We start from the raw sequence: 22,512 nt of genomic DNA, 5'->3' as shown, positions 1-22,512 counted from the left end.
AAACACTTAGAAGGAGAAGGCAAGTATCAACCCCACCGACGGTGACATTCCCTGAAAGGCAATAGCTAGGAGTCCATCTAACCCGAGGGGGAAGCCCGTGTTCTCAGAGAACTGCAAGAGATGGATGAAAGAAGGTGAAGCCCACCAATCCAGTGGAAAATAAGCTGTGCTCACGGATCAAAAGAATTCCTCCTGGTAAGATGATGTCGGTTCCCCCTCCCCCCGACCCCCACCGAGGGGCAATCCAGAATTTCCACGCTATTCCTCTCAAAATACCAACAGCTGTTCTCAGGGTAATATAACCAAAGAATTCCAAAATGTCTATGGAAATATTAAGAGTCAAAGGAGTCAATGCAATCTGCTGCAAAGTCGTGAAATGGACATCACAGGCTGCCTGATAGCCAGTTAGACGATCACACTAGGATCATCAGCACAACATGGTACTGGGAAGAAATGAAACACGCAGAACCAGATCCATGGAATGGAATTGAGGGTCCAGAAATAAACCCAAGCTTCTATGGTCAATTCCTCGATGCCAAAGGAGAGTACACAATACGAATGGGAACAAGAGCCTCTGCAAAGAAAGACAATGGGAATTGGAGATGGTTCCATCTGAAAAATCACATTGGCTTTTGGTCTCATAACACCTCAGATTCAGTGAAACACATCAACGCAAAACTGAAGAGATGAAAGTCCTGGAAATAAACAAGGGATATTGGCTCCTTAATGTCACGGACTTCTCAACATGTGTGGGGGGTGAGGCAAAATTGGGTGTCTTCAAGTCAAGGAAACCGGAAACCAAAGGACACCAATGGGCTTGCATCCATTTGAACAGCTATGCAACAGTAAAGCTAAGCATTCACAAATCAAAATGGTAACAAACCGAACACAAAAGAATATTTGCAAGCAAAATATCGGCGAAGGGGTTCCTTCATAAAAGAGAGTGAGAAATCCCACCACTAAGTCTCCCAGAATTGACCACAGATGAATCCCTTCCCCTCACACAAACTCCAGTCCCAAATCATTACCTCACTCGAAAGGAAAAACTATAGCCTCACCCTAGGTCAATATTATACATGTGTACATGCATTCACAGTTTGTGAGCATCCACAGGAGAGACACAGAGAAGAAGAGACAGACTGAATTTGGACAGGTCATAGAAGAGATGGAACGAGGGACAGAGACTGAACAATGGAGAGAGGAAATGATTCAGTTTCACAGAATTTGCATGAATCTCTCTTGAGGATGGAAACAATGACAGTGCCTATTCCCCCTCGATGATTAGACTCAAAGACAAGGATGTGGGGAGCCACTGTTGGAACAGCCTCCCCCACCCCTCGAGGCTGAGTGGGACACTTGAGTAGGACGAGGAAGGTTGATATCAGAAGGGGCGATGTCTGAATATGACCTCCCGATCCTCCCAATGCGGGGGTCAAGAAATAGGCAGTAAGGGGACTGCCTTCGTCCAGGTCCCAGAGCCCATCCAGGCCTGATTCTGCCCCATTCTGTGCTAGGTCAGCCCTGTGTGGAATCCTTCCTTTGGGAAGTCTGTGTCCAAGCTCCTTTTGATGGAGGCCCAAAGTTTGAACAGGCACTGGAGCTCTTCGTAAGCTGACAGACCTAGGCAGGAGATGGGAGAGGGACCCCCACTCTGCACACGGAGAGACTTTGGAAACCCTGCGGGGCACATGTCTTGCCCAGGGCCACATCACTCCTGAGCAGAAGGAGTCTGGGTTGAAAGCAGCTCTGTCCTCAGAGCTCAGGCTCTGGCTGCACCAAGTTCTCCCCAAGGCTGTTGGATGGGGTGTGTAGGTGTCACTTTGCCTGCATGTGGACTAAGGGCGTTGGGGAATAGCCAGAAACCAGAGGTTCCCTTTGGGAGCTTGTGGAAGGGACCTCAGCCACGAACCCAGGAAATGATGTCACTTCCTGGCAACAGAACCCAACAGAACCCGCAACCCATGTATCCAGGCCTCCCCAGCGGAAAGGAGCCCCAAGCCAGATCACTTGCTGTCAAGATGTTCTGCTGCTTGCCCCTGCTAAGAGGCCGGTGCCTCAGGAGAGCTCACAGGCAGAGTGTGTGGGAATGGGGTCAATGCTGGCTCAGGCACCCCCTCCTCGAGAGGCCTCTGGCCCTTTGCCCGAAGGAACAGAAAGGTACCAGGGGAGCCCCAGACCGGGTCCAGTCACATCTCCCGTCCCACGCGGGGAAGACTGAGGCCTTTCGCTGTGTGTGGATTGGGGTTTCTCCGGGTGTGTCGAACTCAAGCAAGCCCAGTCACATGAGGTTCAGGAGTCCATGGGCTGCTTGTGGCCACACCCCAGGGGAGAGCAGGCTGGGTGGCATGAGGAGAGTCCGGGCAGTGCCAGCTGCCATGCTGGCCGTACACCCTCATGAGGTTCTCCGTCCTTCCGGGTGGGTATCTGAGCAGACACTTTTGTCTCTGGTCTTTCTTGGAGCAGAAGGGCAGGCAGGCAGAAGCAGCAGCCATCCTGGCCAGGCACAGCTCAGAAATATCGAAGCAGGGCTGGCTGATGGTCACTATTATTGCAGATCGTCCCAAATGAGGTGCCCCTGAGGGGCACACCTTATCCACCTCCCAGAGGGAGGGCTCAGCACACCAGCCCCCTGCCCTGGAGGCTAAGTACAGGCTCCAGGTGAGAGTGGCCTCGGAGGGCTCAGCCCAAATGGCGTTGAAGAGGAATAGGGCAAGTCCTGCTGCTCAGACACCACCCAGCACACAACCCGGGGCCCAGTCTCAGGCTGCCACGAACTCAGCACAGCTGGCTCTGACCCAGAGCTCCGAGAAGCCCTGACTCGGAGGCAGCTGGAGGACCTGGAGCCCAGCAGGGCAGAGCAGAGAGGTGAGGCGGCTGGGGCTGCTCCATGTGAGTGTGGGGAGGCGGTGCTGAGCCACAGAGAGAGGAGTCTCCCAGAGCTGGGGCTGGGCCTGGACCAAAAGCTGGCCTCACACCACCCATCTTGGAGACTGCAGAGAAGACTCCGATGGTGGGCCTTCTTAGCGAATCTCTAGGAAGCTTTCTGGCCCACTTAGGCACATGGCAAGGCTGGCCTGTGGCAAACTCTTCTTCTCCCCCAGCTCTAGCTCTGGCCGTCAAACTCAGCCAGCCTCCAAGTCCAAGACCTGTCACTAAGGAGGAGGTGAGAGGTCCAAGTGCAGGACCCAGGGATCCAGTGAAGGGAGACCGAGACCTGAGACGTCCCCTCCCAATGACACGGGGCCAGCCGGGTACTGGCCAGCACCTTCAGCACATCGGATTTCTGTGCCAGGATGACCCCCAGCCCCAGGCCCCGATGTCCCACCCGGCCTTCCAGAAACACCACCTCCACGTGCACTTGCTCCTACTCAGGCTTTGGCAGCAGAACCCCAGTCAAGGCCTGAGTGACCACATGTGCAGAGGCAGCCTGCCCTGGCTCCTGCAAAGGACGCAGACGCCCAGCACCATGACTGTCCCACCCCACAGGGAGAACAGGCCCCTGCTCTGGACAGAGACCCAGAGCCCTTCGGCAACCAAACCAACCAGGGGCACGGTTGGCGCTGGAGCCTCCACCCCTGTATGTTCTCCATGGATGCTGTCCACTCCCTCCCCACCCAGGGGAGACTGAATTTCCTTAACCTGAGCTGGTTTTCATCAGAGTCCTAGGCATTTTTCTCCTCCTCTTTATTTTCTTTTATAGCTTTCTGTATATTTTGCTCCTAAGTGTGTGTCAATAAAGCTTCCTTCGTTGATGCCAGTTGGGAATATGGAGGCCTTCACAATGCTGTGTAAGCATCACCACTGTCTACATTGGGACGCCCTCATTCTATCCACCCTCACTTCAAAAAAAAAAAAAAGCCTCAATTCATGGCAAGCAGCCCCCATCCAACTCTCCTCTGCCTGACAACATTGAGTCGTCTTCTCTCTGCATTTCTTCCCATCCTTTCAGCGTCCCCAGTCAATGCCAATCACTAAAATAAGAGGAAACTGGATTTTGCTCTGACTAAAGGTGAATGTTATAGTCTCTCAGTATTGTTAGTCTTGACATTCCCGTGAATTCTACAGTCCATGGAATTCTCTAGGTCAGAATCCTGGAGGCGGTAGCTTTTCCTTTCTCCAGGGGATTGTGCTGATTCCCCACAAATTGGAAGACCAAACTGGAGAATTCTGGTTTCTATGTCATTTGAAGGATCCTTTGGGTATCTGATAGGACCAGGTAGATCTTTTCAAGATGTCATCTGCCAAACGAAGCCCACTCGGCAAATGTGTTCAGAATCTCCAGGTAACATTGCTGTTGCAAGTGGGACACCTCAGGCACTAGAGAAAGGCTGAGTTCTTCCGCTGGCACAAACAAACTCACAGCAATAAACCAGGCAGGAGAAATGGAAAGATAAACCCACACCAACAAAGGGACAAGTGTTCCTCAGAACACAAGGCCAGAGAAAGACCCACCAACCTTGTGGCCCCCACACGCTGGAGAAAATCAGTGATCGGGAAGGAAACAGAAGAAACATGTGCAGGTCCAATGACAGGCAATGCACATGGCTAGTGTAGCTCAGAGACAGCCTGACGCTTCGCATGGACATGCGGGCAAAGGGAAACACAGTGCAAGTGTGCTGGTCATCATCTCAGAGCTAGGTGCTCAGGATGGTGACAACCAAGCTTCAGGACCACGAGAGGGAGTGGAGGGCCTAGCAGAGCCCATAGACATTTCTCTCGCTCTCTGGCAGAAGAGTGTGACAGACCCATCAAAGTCCCACAGGAGCATCTCTTGACGATAAGTGCCCACCCTCAGTGTGGATCCCACTCCACTTCTGGCACAGTTGTTCCTCTCCTCTGAAATGCTCACCTCTGGCAGTCCGAAACCGCAGGCCTGCTGGGCGCCTGTGGATTCGAAACTCACTTCAACTACTCACACAGCCAAGGACACTCAAGGATGCTTGTGGCCTCTGGCTCAAAGATGGAAGATCAGCACCCTGTCAACCCGACCTGGGGATCGGGGCTGAAAGGGAGGCCGCACCCAACTCCCTTTTCACTGGACAAAGCGTCCCTGCTGCTAGAGCTGCTGAATCCATTCATCTGCGGAAATGCAAGCTGAAAAACCCCCATCTTTCCAAGAAGGTTTAAAAAAGAGTTTATGAGCAATGCATTTGGAAACCAGAGGGGATGACATGCATGTCCATGGAAACTTGACACCTCTCAACAAATGCACTTCAAATGATTCCTAAACATACGTTCCATGCAAAATGGTTGACAAATCCAAAAGGAAATGGAGCAGACATTAGACAGGAGCTCTTAGTCTCCACACACAATACAGTAAGGCACTACTCAAAGAGTAACTAGGGAACACAGTGAACGTTGTCTAACCAAGATTGGACTCTGGGAAATACGGTCTGTAAAACACAAACGACACCTCCCATGCTGGGAGGCAACTGTTTACACAGAACTTAGGCAGGATTTGGCTCCTAATACACAAATGACATGAACACAAAGGAGCCTGAAGGAGAGGACTGTGAAGGGACACCAGGCGAAGGAAAGGACACAGAGAGTACACCGAGTGATGCCCAGCATTGAGGGCCTGAGAAACACGGTCTAGCTGCACTCCCCGAGACTCGTGGGACCCTGGACTTGGCCTGTTCTACAAAGAAGCTCAGAGAGATAGACAGTGAGGATAGGGAAGAGAAATCCTTGGCATTTCTAACACTCACTGCAAACGCTTAGAAGGACAAGGCAAGGATCCACCCCACCGAAAGTGACATTCCCTGAAAGGCAATAGCTAGGAGTCCATCTCACCCAGGAGGGAAGTCCCTCTTCTCAGAGAACTGCAAGAGATGGATGAAAGAAGGTGAAGCCCACAAATCCAATGGAAAATAAGCTGTGCTCACGGAGCAGAAGAATTCCTCCTGGTAAGATGATGTCAGTTCCCCATCCCCCCAATCCCCACAGTGGGGCATTACAGAGGTTCCACGCTATTCCTCTCAAAATACCAACTGCTGCTCTCAGGGCATTATAACCAAAGAATTCCAAAATGTCTATGGAAACACAAAGGAGACAAAAGGGTCAATGTGATCTGCCGCAAAGCCCTGAAATGGACAGAGCAGGCTGCCTGATAGCCAATTTGATTATCACACCAGGATAACAGGACAGCATGGTACTGGGAAGAAACGAAACATGCAGAACCAGATCCATGGAATGGAATTAAGGGTCCAGAACTAAACCCAATCTTCTATGGTCAATTCATTGACGCCAAAGGAGGCGAGGCGATAAGAATGGGAACAAGAGCCTCTGCAACGAAAGGACGTGGGAAATGGAGATGGTTCCATCTAAACAATCACATTGGCTTTTGGTCTCAGAACACGTCAGATTCAGTGAAACACATCAATGCAAAGCCTGAAGTATGAAACTCCTGGAAATAAGCAGGGGCCATAGGGTCCTCCTTGTCAGGGATTTCTCAACATGTGTGTGTGGGGGGGGAAGCAAAATTGGGTCTCTTCAATTCAAGGAAACAGGAAACCAAGGGACACTCACCAGCTTCCATCCACTTGAACAGCTTTGCAACAGAAAAGCTAAGCATTCACAAATCAAAATAGTAACAAAGTGAACACACAAGCATATTTGCAAGCAGAATATCGGAGAAGGGGTTATTATGTAAGAGAATGAGAACTCACACCACTAAGTCTCCCAGAACAAACCCCAGACCTAACCCTTCCCCTAACACCAACTCCAACCCCAAACCTTTACCTCACTCAAAATGAAACCCTAAAGCCTCAGCCTAGGCCAAAAATATACATGCGTACATGCCTTCACAGGCATGCGAGCATCCACAGGAGAGACACAGAGTGGAAGAGACAGACTGAATTTGGAAAGGTCAAGAAAGAGAGGAAACGAGGGAGAGAGACTGAACAATGCAGAGAGGAAATGAATCGATTTCACAGAATTTGAATGAATTTCTCTTGAATTTGGAAAAAATGACTGTGCCTATTCTCTTGCAAGTGGTGAAATGACCCACGATGATGGGACTCAAAGACAAGGATTCGGGGAGCCACTGTTGGGGAGGCCTCCCCTCCCCTCGAGGCTGAATGGGACACTTGAGTAGGACGAGGAAGATTGATATCAGAGGGGAAATGTCTGAATATGACTTTCTGATCCTCCCAATCCGGGGGTCAAGAAATAGGCAGGAAGGGAACTGCCTTTTCCCAGGTAACATAGCCCATCCAGGCCTAATTCTGCCCTTTTCTGTGTTAGGTCAGACCTGTGTTGAATCCATCCTTTGGGAAGTCTCAGTGTCCAAGCTCCATGTGAGAGCGGCCCAAAGTTTAACCAGGCGCTGGAGCTGTTCGTAGGTTGACAGACCTAAGCAGGAATTGGGAGAGTGAGCCCCACTGTGCAGATGGAGAGATATGAAATCCTGTAGGGCACATGGCTTGCCCAGGGCCACATCATTTCTGAGAAGAAGAAGCCTGGGCTGAAAGCAGCTGTGTCCTCAGAGCTCAGGCCCTGGCTGCACCCAGGTCTCCCCAAGGCTGTGGGGTGGGCTGTGTGTGTGTCACTGTGCCTTCACGTGGCCTAAGGAAGTAGGGGAACAGCCAGAAACACAGAGGTTCCCTTGGGGAGCTTTGTGGAAGGGACCTCAGCCACGAACCAGGAAATGATGTCATTTCCTGGCAACAGAACCCAACAGAACCCGCAACCCGTGTATCCAGGCCTGGCCAGCGGAGAGGAGCCCCTGGCCAGATCGCTTGCTGTCAAGATGTTTTACTGTTTGCCCCTGCCCAGAGGCCGGGTCCTCAGGCGAGCTCACAGGCCGAGTGTGTGGGAATGCAGTCGACGCTGGCTCAGGGGTCCCCCAAGAGGTCTCTGGCCCTTTGCCCGAAGGGACAGAAAGGTAACAGGGGAGGCACAGGCTGGGTCCGGCCACCTCTCCCATCCCACCCGGGGAAGCCTGAGGCCTTTCCCTGTGTGTGGATGGGGGCTTCTTGGGGTGTGTCTGCCTCAAGCATGCCCAGCCGCATGTGGGTCAGGAGCCCGTGGGATGCTTGTGTCCACACCCCAGGGGAGAGCAGGCTGGGTGGCATGGGCAGAGTCCGGGCAGAGCTGGCTGCCCAGGCTGACCTCACGCTCTCATGGGGGTCTCCGACTTCCCGGGTGGGTATCTGAGACACATGTCTCTCTGGTCTTTCTGGGAGTAGAAAGGCAGGCGGGCAAAAGCAGCAGCCATTCTGGCCTGTCTCAGCTCAGAAATATTGAAGCGGGGCTGGCTGATGGTTACTGTAATTGCAGATCGTCCGAGGGGCACACCACATCCACCTCCCAAAGGGAGGGCTCAGAGCACCAGCCCCCTGCCTGGGAGGCCCAGTGCAGGCTCCAGGTGAGCGTGGTCACGGAGGGCTCAGCCCACCTGGCGATTAGGAGAAGGCGGGCAAGACTTGCTGCCCAGACGCCACCGAGCACACACCCCGGCGCCCAGTCTCAGGCTGCCATGGAGCTCAGCACAGCCGGGTGTGACCCAGAGCTCCGAGATGCCCTGCCTCAGATGCAGCAGGAAGACCTGGAACTCAGTACGGCAGAGCACGGAGGTGAGTTGGCTGGGGCTAATGCCTGTGAGCGAGGGGACGCGGTGCTGAGCCACACAGGGAGGAGTCCCACAGAGCTGGGGCTGGGCCTGGATCAAATGCTGGTCTCACACCACCCATCTTGGAGACTTCAGAGAAGACTCCGATGCTGTGACTTCTTAGCGAATCTCTAGGAAGCTTTCGTGCCCACTTAGGCACATGGCAAGTTTGGCCTGTGGCAAATTTTTCTTTTCCCACAGCTCTAGCTCTGGACATCAAACTCAGCCAGTCTCCACGTCCAAGACCTGTCCCTAAGGAGGTGGGAGCTCAAGGAGCAGGACCCAGAAATCCACTGAGGGGAGATCGAGACCTGAGATGTCCCCTCCCAATGCCATGGGGCCAGTAGGGTACTGGCCAGCACCCTCAGCACATCCGAAATCTGTGCCTGCATGACCGCCAACCCCAGGCACTGATGTTCCACCACACCTTCCAGAAACTCCACTTCCATGTGCACTTGCACCTGCTCGGGCTTTGGTGGCAGAACCCGAGTCAGGGCCTGAGTGACTACTTTCGCTGTGGCAGCCTGACCTGCCTCCTACCAAGGACTGAGATGCCCACCATGACTGTCCCAACCTTGTAGGGAGAACAGGAACCTGCTCTGGACAGAAGCCCAGAGCACTTTGGCAACCACATCATCCAGGGGCGCGGTTTGCTCTGCAGGCTCCATCCCTGTGTGTTCCCCATGGACGCCGTCCACTCCCTCCCCACCCAGGGGAGATTTACATTCCTTACCCTGAGCTGATTTTCATCAGGGTCCTAGGCATTTTTCTCCTCATCCGAAATGCAGTACTTGGTTGCAATCTTAAAAAAGACAGAATGATTTCTGTTCGTTTCCAAGGCAAACCATTCAACATTACAGTAATCCAGGCCTATGCCCCAACCAGTAACGCTGAACAAGCCGAAGTTGAACGGTTCTATGAAGACCTACAAGACCTTTTAGAACTAACACCCAAAAAAGATGTCCTTTTCATTATAGGGGATTGGAATGCAAAAGTAGGAAGTCAAGAAACACCTGGAGTAACAGGCAAATTTGGCCTTGGAACATGGAATGAAGCAGGGCCAAGTCTAATAGAGTTTTGTCAAGAGAACGCACTGGTCATAGCAAACACCCACTTCCAACAACACAAGAGAAGACTCTACATGTGGACATCACCAGATGGTCAACACCGAAATCAGATTGATAACATTCTTTGCAGCCAAAGATGGAGAAGCTGTATACAGTTAGCAAAAACAAGACCAGGAGCTGACTGTGGCTCAGATCATGAACTCCTTATTACCAAATTCAGACTTAAATTGAAGAAAGTAGGGAAAACCACTAGACCATTCAGGTATGACTTAAATCAAATCCCTTATGATTATACAGTGGAAGTGAGAAATAGATTTAAGGGACTAGATCTGATAGATAGAGTGTCTGATGAACTCTGGACGGAGGTTCGTGACATGGTACAGGAGACAGGGACCAAGAGCATCCCCATGGAAAAGAAATGCAAAAAAGCCAAATGGCTGTCTGAGGAGGCCTTACAAATAGCTGTGAAAAGAAGAGAAACAAAAAGCAAAGGAGAAAAGGAAAGATATAAGCATCTGAATGCAGATTTCCAAAGAATAGCAAGGAGATCTAAGAAAGCCTTCCTCAGTGATCTATGCAAAGAAATAGAGGAAAAAAACAGAATAGGAAAAACAAGAGATCTCTTCAAGAAAATTAGAGATTACAAGGGAACATTTCATGCAAAGATGGGCTCGATAAAGGACAAAAATTGTAGGGACCTAGCAGAAGCAGAAGATATTAAGAAGAGGTGGCAAGAATACACAGAAGAACTGTACAAAAAAGATCTTCACGAGCAGGATAGTCGCAATAACGTGATCACTGACCTAGAGTCAGACATCTTGGAATGTGAAGTCAAGTGGGCCTTAGAAAGCATCACTACGAACAAAGTTAGTGGTGGTGATGGAATTCCAGTTGAGCTATTTCAAATCTTGAAAGATGATGTTGTGAAAGTGCTGCACTCAATATGCTAGAACATTTGGAAAACTCAGCAGTGGCCACAGGACTGGAAAATGTCAGTCTTCATTCCAATCCCAAAGAAAGGTAATGCCAAAGAATGCTCAAACTACCGCACAATTGCACTCATCTCACTCGCTACTAAAGTCATGCTCAAAAATCTCCAAGCCAGGCTTCAACAATATGTGAACTGTGAACTCCCAGATGTTCAAGCGGGTTTTAGAAAAGGCAGAGGCACCAGAGATCAAATTGCCAACATCCGCTGGATTATGGAGAAAGCAAGAGAGTTCCAGAAAAACATCTATTTCTGCTTCATTGACTATGCCAAAGCCTTTGACTGTGTGGATCATAGTAACCTGTGGAAAATTCTGAAAGAGATGGGAATACCAGACTAACTGACCTGCCTCTTGAGAAACCTGTATGCAGGTCAGGAAGCAACAGTCAGAACTGTACGTGGAACAACAGACTGGTTCCAAATAGGAAAAGGAGTACGTCCAGGCTGTATATTGTCACCTTGTTTATTTAACTTATATGCAGAGTACATCATGAGGAACGCTGGGCTGGAAGAAGCACAAGCTGGAATCAAGATTGCTGGGAGAAATATCAATAACCTCAGATATGCAGATGACACCACCCTTATGGCAGAAAGTGAAGAAGAACTCAAAAGCCTCTTGATGAAAGTGAAAGAGGAGAGTGAAAAGGTTGGCTTGAAGCTCAACATTCAGAAAACAAAGATCATGGCATCTGGTCCCATCACTTCATGGGAAATAGATGGAAAAACAGTCGAAACAGTGTCAGACTTTATTTTGGGGTCTCCAAAATCACTGCAGATGCTGATTGCAGCCATGAAATTAAAAGACGCTTATTATTTTGAAGGAAAGTTATGACCAATCTTGATAGTATACTGAAAAGCAGAGACATTACTTTGCCAACAAAGGTCCGTCTAGTCAAGGCTCTGGTTTTTCCCGTGGTCATGTATGGATGTGGGAGTTGGACTGTGAAGAAAGCTGATCGCCCAAGAATTGATGCTTTTGAACTGTGGTGTTGGGGAAGACTCTTGAGAGTCCCTTGCACCGCACGGAGATCCAACAAATCCATTCTAAGGAGATCGATCCTGGGTGTTCATTGGAAGGACTTATGCTAAAGCAGAAACTGCAATACTTTGGCCACCTCATGCGACGAGTTGACTCACTGGAAAAGACTCTGATGCTGGGAAAGGTTGGGGGCGGGAGGAGAAAGGGACGACCGAGAATGAGATGGCTGGATGGCATCACCGACTCTGTGGACATGAGTTTGAGTGTACTCCGGGAGTTGCTGATGGATAGGGAGGCCTGGCGTGCTGTGATTCATGAGGTCGCGGGGAGTTGGACAGGACTGAGCAACTGAACTGAACTGAACTGACTGATAGCTTTCTGTATGTTTTGCTCATAAGTGTGTGTCAATAAAATTTTCTTCCTTGATGCCAGTTGGGAGTATGAAGGCCTTCACAATGTGGTGTAAGCATCAACACTGGTTACATTTGGACACCCTAATTCTATCCCCCACCCCCACTTCCAGCAAAGCCTGTATTCATTGCAAGCAGTCCCCATTCCACTCTCCCCCGCCTGACAACATTGAGTCTTCTTCTCTCTGCATTTCTTCCCATTTTTGGGGGTTCAACAATCAATGCCAATCACTAAAATGAGAGGAAACTGGATTTTGCTCTGACTGAAGGTGAACGTTAGAGTCTCTCAGTATTGTTAGTCTTGGCATCCCCATGAATTTTACCATCCATGGAATTCTCTAGGCCAGAATCCGTGAGTTGGTAGCTTTTCCCTCCTCCAGGGGATTGTGCTGACTCCCCACATATTGGAAGACCAAACTGGAGAATTCTGGTTTCTATGTCATTTGAAGGATACTTTGGGTATCTGAAAGGACCGTGTAGGTCCTTTCAAAATGTCATCGGCCAAACGAAGCCCTCTCAGCAAATGTGTTCAGAATCTCCAGGTAGGCATTGCTGTTGTAAGTGGGACACCTCAGGCATTAGAAAAAGGCTGAGTTTTTCCGCCGGCACAAACTAGCTCACAGCAATAAACCACACAGGAGAAATGGAAAGATAAACCCACACCAACAAAGGGACAAGTGTTCCTCAGAACACAAGGCCAGAGAAAGACCCACCATCCTTGTGGCCCCCACATGCTCAAGAAAATCAGTGCTTGGGAAGGAAACAGAAGAAACATGCACAAGTCCAATGAGAGGCAATGCACATGGCTAGTGTAGCTCAGAGACAGCCTGACGCTTCGCATGTATACACGGGCAAAGGGAAACACAGTGCGGGTGGCGGTGGTCATCATCTCAGAGCTAGGTGCTCAGGATGGTGATAACCAGCCTTTGGGACCCAAAGAGGGAGCGGAGGGCCTAGCAGATCCCACAGACATCTCTCTCACTCTCTAGCAGAAGAGTGTGCCAGACCCATCAAAGTCCCACAGAAGCATCTCTTGATGATCAGTGCCCAACCTCAGGGTGGATCCCACTCCACTTCTGGCACGGTTTTTCCTCTCCTTTGAGATGATCACCTCTGTCCTTCTGAAGCTGCAGGCAAGCTGGGCGCCTGTGGGGACGAAACTCCCTTCAGCTGCTCACACAGACAAGGGCACACAAGGATGCCTGTGGCCTCTGGCTCACGGATGGAAGATCAGTGCCCTGTCAACCGGAAATGGGGATCGGTGCTGAAAGGGAGGCCGCGCCAGACTCCCCTTTCACTGGACACAGCGTCCCTGCTGCTAGAGCTGCTGAATCCAATCATCTGTGGAAATGCAAAAATGAAAAACACCCATCTTTCGAGAAGGTCTCCAAAAGAGTTTAGGAACAATGCATTTGGAAACCAGAGGGGATGACATGCATGTCCATGGAAACTTGACACCTCTCAACAAATGCACTTCAAATGATTCCTAGACATATGTTCCATTCCAAATGGTTCACAAATCCAGAAGGAAATGGAGCAGACTTTAGACATGAGCTCTTAGTTTACACACACAATACAGAAAGGCACTACACAAAGAGTAACCGGGGAACACAGTGAAAATTTTAAAATCCAAGATTTGGCCCATTTTTTGATTGGGTCACTTATTCTGGAATTGAGCTGCAGGAGATGATTGTATATTTTGGAGATTAATCCTTTATCAGTTGCTTCATTTGCTATTATTTTCTCCCATTTTGAAGGCTGTCTTTTCAACTTGCTTATAGTTTCCTTTGATGTACAGAAACTTTTGATTTTATTTAAGTCCCATTTGTTTATTTTTGCTTTTATTTCCAATATTCTGGGAGGTGGGTCATGGAGGATCCTGCTGTGATTTATGTCGGAGATTGTTTTGCCTACATTCTCTTCTAAGAGTTTTATAGAATCTGGTCTTACATTTAGCTCTCTAATCTATTTTGAGTTTATTTTGTTGTGTGGTGTTAGGAAGGGTTTTAGTTTAATTCTTTTACAAGTGGCTGACCTGTTTTCCCAGCACCACTTGTTAAAGAGACTGTCTTTTCTCCATTTTATATTCTTGCCTCCTTTGTCAAAGATAAGGTGTCCATAGGTGCGTGGATTTATCTCTGGGCTTTCTATTTTATTCCATTGATCAATGTTTCTGTCTTTATGCCAGTACCATACTGTCTTGATGACTGTGGCTTTGTAGTAGAGCCTGAAGTCCAGCAGGCTAATTTCTCCAGTTCCATTCTTCTTCTTCAAGATTGCTTTGGCTATTCGAGGTTTTTGTATTGCCATACAAATTGTGAGATTATTTGTTCTAGTTCTGTGAAAAATATCATTGGTAGCTTGAAAGGGATTGCATTGAAAGTATAAATTACTTTGGATATTATACTTATTTTCACAATATCTATTCTTCCAATCCACGAACATGGTATATTTCTCCATCTATTTGTGTCCTCTTTGGTTACTTTCACTATTGTTTTATAGTTTTCTATGTACAAGTGTTTTGTATCCTTAGGTAGATATATACCTAAATATTTAATTCTTTTCATTGCAACAGTGAATGGAATAGTTTCCTTAATTTCTCTTTCTATTTTCTCATTATTAGTGTATAGGAATGCAATGGATTTCTGTGTGTTGATTTTATATCCTGCAACGTTAGTGTATTCATTGATTAGCTCTAGTAGTTTTCTGGTAGAGTCTTTAGGGTTTTCTGTGTAGAGGATCATGTCATCAGCGAACAGTGAAAGTTTCACTTCTTCTTTTCCAATTTGTATTCCTTTTATGTCTTTTTCTGCTCTGATTGCTGTAGCCAAAACTTCCAGAACTATGTTGAATAATAGTGGTGAGAGTGGGCACCCTTGTCTTGTTCCTGACTTTAGGGGAAATGTTTTCTGTTTTTCACCGTTGAAGATAATGTTTGCTGTACGTTTGTCATACATAGCTTTTATTATGCTGAGATATGTCCATTCTATTCCCACTTTCTGGAGTGTTTTTATCATAAATGGATGTTGTATTTTGTCAAAGGCTTTCTCTGCATCTATTGAGATAATCATATGATTTTTATTTTTCAGTTTGCTAATGTGGTGTATTAGGTTGATTGATTTGCGGATATTGAAGAATCCTTGCATTCCTGGGATAAAGCCCACTTGGTCATGATGTAGGATCTTCTTAATGTATTGCTGGATTCTGATTGTTAGAATTTTGTTAAGGATTTTTGCATCTATGTTCATCAGTGATATTGGCCTGTAGTTTTCTTTTTTTGTGGGATCTTTAGCAGGTTTTGGGATTAGGGTGATGGTGGCCTCATAGAATGAGTTTGGAAGTTTCCCTTCCTCAGCAATTTTCTGGAAGAGTTTGAGTAGAATAGGTGTTAGCTCTTCTCCAAATTTTTGGTAGAATTCAGCTGTGAAGCCGTCTGGACCTGGGCTTTTGTTTGCTGGAAGATTTCCGATTACTTCTTCTAGATCCGTGCTTGTGATGGGTCTGTTCAGATTTGCTATTTCTTCCTGGTTCAGTTTTGGCAAGGTGTACTTTTCTAGGAATTTGTCCGTTACTTACAGGTTACTCATTTTATTGCCATATAATTGCTAATAGTATTCTCTAATAATCCTTTGTATTTCTGTGTTGTCAGTTGTGATCTCTTCATTTTCATTTCTAATTTTATTGATTTGGTTCTTCCTCCTTTGTTTCTTGATGAGTCTGGCTAGTGGTTTGTCAATTTTATTTACCTTCTCAAAGAACCAGCTTTTGGCTTTGTTGATTTTTGCTATGGTCTCTTTTGTTTCTTTTGCATTTATCTCTGCCCTAATTTTTACGATTTCTTTTCTTGTACTAACCCTGGGGTTCTTCATTTCTTCCTTTTCTAGTTGCTTTAGATGTAGAGTTAGGTTATTTAGTTGACTTTTTTCTTGTTTCTTAACGTGTGCCTCTATTACTCTGAACTTCCCCCTTAGCACTGCTTTTGCAGTGTCCCAGAGGTTTGGAGTTGTTGTGTTTTCATTTTCATTCATTCCTATGCATATTTTGATCTCTCTTTTGATTTCTTCTATTAATTGTTCATTATTCAGCAGCGTGTTGTTCAGTCTCCATATGTTGGCATTTTTAATAGTTTTTCTCCCGTAATCGAGATCTAATCTTACTGCATTGTGGTCAGAAAAGATGCTTGGAATGATTTCAATTTTCTTGAATTTACCAAGGATAAATTTATGGTCCAGGATGTGATCTATCCTGGAAAAGGTTCCGTGTGTGCTTGAGAAAATGATGAAACTCATTGTTTTGGGGTGAAATGTCCTATAGAGACCTATTAGGTCTAACTGGTCTATTGTATCATTTAAAGTTTGTGTTTCCTTGTTAATTTTCTGTTTAGTTGATCTATCCATAGATGTAAGTGGGGTATTAAAGTCTCCCACTATTATTGTGTTATTGTTAATTTCCCCTTTCATACTTGTTAGTAATTGTCTTACATATTGTGGTGCTCCTATGTTGGGTGCATAAATATTTATAATTGTTATATCTTCTTTTTGGATTGATCATTTGATCATTATGTAGTTTCCTTCTTTGTCTCTTTTCACAGTCTTTGTTTTAAAATCTATTTTATCTGATGTGAGTATTGCAACTCCTGCTTTCTTTTGGTCTCTATTTGTGTGGAATATCTTCCTCCAGCCCTTCACTTTCAGTCTGTATGTGTCCCTCGTTTTGAGGTGGGTCTCTTGTAGACAACATATATGGGGGTCTTGTTTTTGTATCCATTCAGCCAACCTTTGTCTTTTGGTTGGGGCATTGAACCCATTTATGTTTAAGGTGATTATTGATAAGTATGATCCCGTTGCCATTTTCTTTATTGTTTTGGATTCTAGTTCGTATACCCTTTCTTTGTTTCCTGTCTAGAGAAGATCCTTTAGTATTTGTTGGAGAGCTGGTTTGGTGATGCTGAATTCTCTCAGCTTTTGCTTGTCTGTAAAGCTTTTGATTTCTCCTTCATATTTGAATGAGATCCTTGCTGGGTATAGTAATCTGGGCTGTAAGTTACTTTCTTTCATCACTTTAAGTATGTCTTGCCATTCCCTCCTGTCCTGAAGGGTTTCTGCTGAGAGATCAGCGGTTATCCTTATGGGGATCAACTTGTGTTTTATTTGTTGTTTTTCCCTTGCTGCTTTTAATATTTGTTCAAAGACATAAAGATGGCTAACAAACACATGAAAAAATGCTCAACATCCCTCATAATCAGAGAAATGCAAATCAAAACCACAATGAGATACCATTTCACAACAGTCAGAATGGCTGCTTTCCAAAAGTCTACATGCAATAAATGCTGGTGAGGGTGCGGAGAAAAGGGAACCCTCTTACACTGTTGGTGGGAATGCAAACTAGTACAGCCACTATGGAGAACAGTGTGGAGATTCCTCAAAAAACTGTAAATAGAACTACCATATGATCCAGCAATTGCACTCCTGGGCATACACATGGAGGAAACCAGAATTGAAAGAAACACATGTACTCCAATTTTCATCAATGCACTGTTTATAATAGCCAGGACATGGAAGCAACCTAGATGTCCATCTGCAGATGAATGGATAAGAATGTTTTGGTACATATACACAATGGAATATTTTTCAGCCATCAAAAAGAATGCATTTGAATCAGTTTTAATGAGGTGGATGAAATTGGAGCCTATTATACAGAGTGAAGTAAGCCAGAAAGAAAAACACCAATACAGTATACTAACACATATATATGGAATTTAGAAAGATGGTAACATTAACCCTGTATACGACACTGGAAAAGCGACATAGGTATATAAAAGAGTCTTTGGGACTCTATGGGAGAGGGTGAGGTGGGATATTGGAGAGAACGACATTGCAGGACATATATTATCATATGTGAAATGAATCACCAGTCCAGATTCGACACATGATACAGGATGCTTGGGGCTGGTGCATGGGGATGACCTGGAGGGAGGATATGGGGAAGAGGGAAGTGGGAGGGGCTTTCAAGAAAGGGAACACATGTACACCCGGAGCAGATTCGTCTCAATATATGGTAAAACCAACCAATATATTAATGTAAGGTAATTTGCCTCCATTAAAATAAATTAAAAAAAAAATAAAATCCAAGATTTGGACTCTGGGAAAGACCTTCTGAAAAACGCAAATAACACATCCCTAGCTGGGAGACAACAGTTTACAGACACAGAGCTTTGGCAGGATTTGGCTCCTAATACACAAACGACAGGAACAGAAACGAGCCTGAAGGAGAGGTCTGAACGGACACCAAGCGAAGGTAGGGACACGGAGAGTACACTGAATGATGCCCAGCACTGAGGGCCTTAGAAACACGGTCTAGCTGCACTCCCCGAGCCCCATGGGTCCCTAAACTAGGCCTGTTCTACCTGGAGGCTCAGAGAGATGGACAGTGAGGAAGGGGAAGAGAAATCTTTGGCATTTCTAACACTCAGAACAAATGCTTTGAAGGAGAAGTCAAGGAACAACCCCACCGACAGTGACATACCCAGAAAGAAAATAGCTAGGAGTCCATCTAACCCAGGAAGGAAGTCCCTCGTCTCAGAGAACTGCAAGAGATGGATGAAAGAAAGTGAAGCCCACAAATCCAATGGAAAATAAGCTGTGCTCACGGAGCAGAAGAATTCTTCCTGGTAAGATGATGTCAGTTCCCCATCCCCCCTATCCCCACTGTGGGTCAATCCAGAGGTTCCACGCTATTCCTCTCAAAATACCAACTGGTGCTCTCAGGGCATTATAACCAAAGAAATCCAAAATGTCTATGGAAACACAAAGGAGACAAAAGGATCAATGCAATCTGCCGCAAAGCCCTGAAATGGACATAGCAGGCTGCCTGATAGCCAATTTGATTATCACACCAGGATAACAGGACAGCATGGTACTGGGAAGAAATCAAACATGCAGAACCAGATCCATGGAATGGAATTGAGGGTCCAGAACTAAACCCAAGCTTCTATGGTCAATTCATTGACGCCAAAGGAGGGGAGGCGATAAGAATGGGAACAAGAGCCTCTGCAACGAAAGGACGTGGGAAATGGAGATGGTTCCATCTAAACAATCACATTGGCTTTTGGTCTCAGAACACGTCAGATTCAGTGAAACATATCAACGCAAAGCCTGAAGTGATGAAAATCCTGGAGATAAGCAGGGGCCATAGGGTCCTCCTTGTCAGGGATTTCTCAACATGTGTGTTTGTGGGAGAAGCAAAATTGGGTCTCTTCAATTCAAGGAAACAGGAAACCAAGGGACACCCACCAGCTTCCATCCACTTGAACAGCTTTGCAACAGAAAAGCTAAGCATTCACAAATCAAAATAGTAACAAAGTGAACACACAAGCATATTTGCAAGCAGAATATCGGAGAAGGGGTTATTATGTAAGAGAATGAGAACTCACACCACTAAGTCTCCCAGAACAAACCCCAGACCTAACCCTTCCCCTAACACCAACTCCAACCCCAAACCTTTACCTCACTCAAAATGAAACCCTAAAGCCTCAGCCTAGGCCAAAAATATACATGCGTACATGCCTTCACAGGCATGCGAGCATCCACAGGAGAGACACAGAGTGGAAGAGACAGACTGAATTTGGAAAGTTCAAGAAAGAGAGGAAACGAGGGAGAGAGACTGAACAATGCAGAGAGGAAATGAGTCGATTTCACAGAATCTGCATGAATCTCTCTTGAGGTTGGAAACAGTGACAGTGAATATTCCCCTGCCAGGGGGTAAATGACCCACGATGATGAGACTCAAAGACAAGATTGCGGGGAGCCACTGTTGGGGCAGCCTCCCCCAACCCTCGAGGCTGAGTGGGACATTTGAGTAGGACAAGGAAGGTTGATATTAGAGGGGGGGATGTGTGAATATGACCTTCTGGTCCTCCCAAATCAGGGGCCATAAATTGGCAGGAAGGGGACTGCCTTTTCCCAGGTCCCAGAGCAAATCCAGGCCTGATTCTGCCCATTGTGTGCTAGGTCAGCCCTGTGTGGAATCCATCCTTTGGGAAGTCTGTGTCCAAGCTCCAAGTGAAAGCGACCCAAATTTTGAACAGGCACTGGAGCTCCTCGTAGGCTGACAGACCTAGTCAGGAGACGGGAGATTGTGACCCACTCTGCAGATGGAGAGACGGGAAACCCTGTGGGGCACATGGCTTGCCCAGGGCCACAACACTTCTGAGAAGAAGGAACCTGTTCTGAAAGGAGCTGTGTCCTCAGAACTCAGGCCCTGGCTGCACCCAGATCTCCCCAAGGCTGTGGCATGGGCTCTGTGGGTGTCACACGTGGCCTAAGGGCATGGGGAAACAGCAAGAAAACCAGAAGTTCCGTTTGGGAGCTTTGTGGAAGGGACCTCAGCCACAAACCAGGAAATGATGTCACTTCCTGGCAACAGAACCCAACAGAACCCGCAACCTGTGTATCCAGGCCTGGCCAGCAGAGAGGAGACCCTGGCCAGATCGCTAGCTGTGAAGATATTCTGCTGTTTGCCCCTGCCCAGAGGACGGGGTCTCAGGCTAGCTAACAGGCAGAATGCGTGGGAACGCGGTCGACACTGGCTCAGGGCCCCCGCTGAGAGGCCTCTGGCCCTTTGCTGAAGGAAAAGAAAGGTAACAGGGGGACCCAGACTCTGTCCGGCCGCCTCTCCTGTCCCACACGGGGAAGCTTGAGGCCTTTCCCTGTGTGTAGATGGGGGTTTTTTGGGGTGTGTCTGCCTCAAGCAAGCCCAGCCGCATTTCAGTCAGGAGCCCATGTGCTTCTTGTGTCCACACCCCAGGGGAGAGCAGGCTGTGTGGCATGGGGAGTGTCCGGGAAGAGCCAGATGCCCAGGCTGACCTCATGCCCTCAGGGGATTCTCCATCCTCCTGGGTGGGTATCTGAGCACACACTCGTGTCTCTGGTCTTTCTTGGAGAAGAAGGACAGGCAGGCAGAAGCAGCAGCCATCCTTGCCAAGCTAACCTCAGAAATATCGAAGCAGGGCAGGCTGATGGTCACTGACATTGCAGACCGTCCCACCCGTGGTGGCCTCTGAGGGGCACACCCCATCCACCTCCCAAAGGGAGAGTTCAGAGCACCAGCCCCCTGCTAGGGAGGCCCAGTGCAGGCTCCAGGTGAGGGTGGCCACGGAGGGCTCAGCCCAACTGGCGATGAAGAGGAAGTGGGCAAGGTCTGCTGTCCAGACTCCACCCAGCACACACCCTGGGACCCAGTCTCAGGCTGCCACGTAGCTCAGCACAGCCGGCTCTGATGCAGAACTCTGAGAAGCCCTGCCTCGGAGGCAGCAGGAAGACCTGGAGCCCAGCACGGAAGAGCACAGAGGTGAGTTGGCTGGGGCTACTGCCTGTGAGTGTGGGGAGGCGGTGCTGAGGCACACAGGGAGGTGTCCCCCAGAGCTGGGGCTGGGCCTGGAAGGAAGCCTAGCCTCACACCACCCATCTTGCAGACTGCAGAGAAGACTCTGATGCTGGGCCTTCTTAGAAAATCTCTAGGAAGCTTTCGTGCCCACTTAGGCACATGGCAAGGCTGGCCTGTGGCAAACTTTTCTTCTCCCACAGCTCTAGCTCTGGCCGTCAAACTCAGCCAGCCTCCATGTCTAAGACCTGTCCCTACGGAGGTGGGAGCTCCTGGTGCAGGACTCACGGATTCACTGAGGGGAGATCAAGACCTGAGACGTCCCCTCCCAATGACACGGGGCCAGCCGGGTATTGGCCACCACCCTCAGCACATCAGATCTCTGTGCCTGAACAACACCCAGCACCAGGCCAAGATGTCCTGCCACACTTTCGAGAAACTCCACCTCCATGTGCACTTGCACCTGCTCAGGCTTTGGCGGCAGAAAAAGAGTCAGGGCCTGAGTGACCAACTTTGGAGCAGCAGCCTGCCCTGCCTCTTACCAAGGACTCAGACGCCCACCATGACTATCCAACACTTGAAGGGAGAACAGGACCCTGCTCTGGATAGAAGCCCAGAACCCTTTGGCAACCACATCATCCAGGGGCGCAGTTGGGTCTGCAGCCTCCATCCCTGTGTGTTCCCCGTGGACACCATCTAATCCCTCCACACCCAGGGGAGATTGACTTTCCTTCCCTAGAGCTCATTTTCATCAGGCTCCTAGGCATCTTTCTTCTCATCTTTTATGTCTTTTATGGCTTTCTGTATATTTTGCTCGCAAGTGTGTGTCAATAAATTTTCCTTCCTTGGGAATATGGAGGCCTTTACAATGCTGTGTAAGCGTCACCGCTGTCTACATTCAGACACCCTCATTCTATCCCCCCCACTTCGCAGCAATGCCTGGATTCATGGCAAGCATTCCCCGTTCCTCTCTCCCCCGCCTCTCAACATTGAGTCCACTTCTCTCTGCATTTCTTCCCATCCTTTTGGGGTTCCCAATCAATGCTATTCACTGAAATGATAGGAAACTGGATTTT

The 22,512-nt window shown here is 47.9% G+C and overlaps 1 protein-coding gene across 1 annotated transcript in view; it reads left to right on the top strand.

The window, feature by feature from the left end:
- The first annotated feature begins 7,648 nt into the window (after positions 1-7,648).
- LOC148777776 (uncharacterized) overlaps positions 7,649-22,512 on the top strand; it is a 46,737-nt gene continuing 31,873 nt past the window's right edge. Inside the window, exons 1-2 of the mRNA XM_088836650.1 lie at positions 7,649-7,885; positions 21,091-21,195. Coding sequence (XP_088692776.1) covers positions 7,649-7,885; positions 21,091-21,195 — 342 coding nt within the window. The remainder of the gene's footprint in view (positions 7,886-21,090; positions 21,196-22,512) is intronic.

The sequence above is a fragment of the Moschus berezovskii genome, chromosome 5 (assembly GCF_049115385.1).
Source record: "Moschus berezovskii isolate FMDL1 chromosome 5, NW_MosBer_1.0, whole genome shotgun sequence".
In the NCBI taxonomy this organism is placed as follows: domain Eukaryota; kingdom Metazoa; phylum Chordata; class Mammalia; order Artiodactyla; family Moschidae; genus Moschus; species Moschus berezovskii.
Note: the sequence above shows the minus strand (reverse complement) of the source record. Positions and strands in the feature narration are given on the sequence as shown.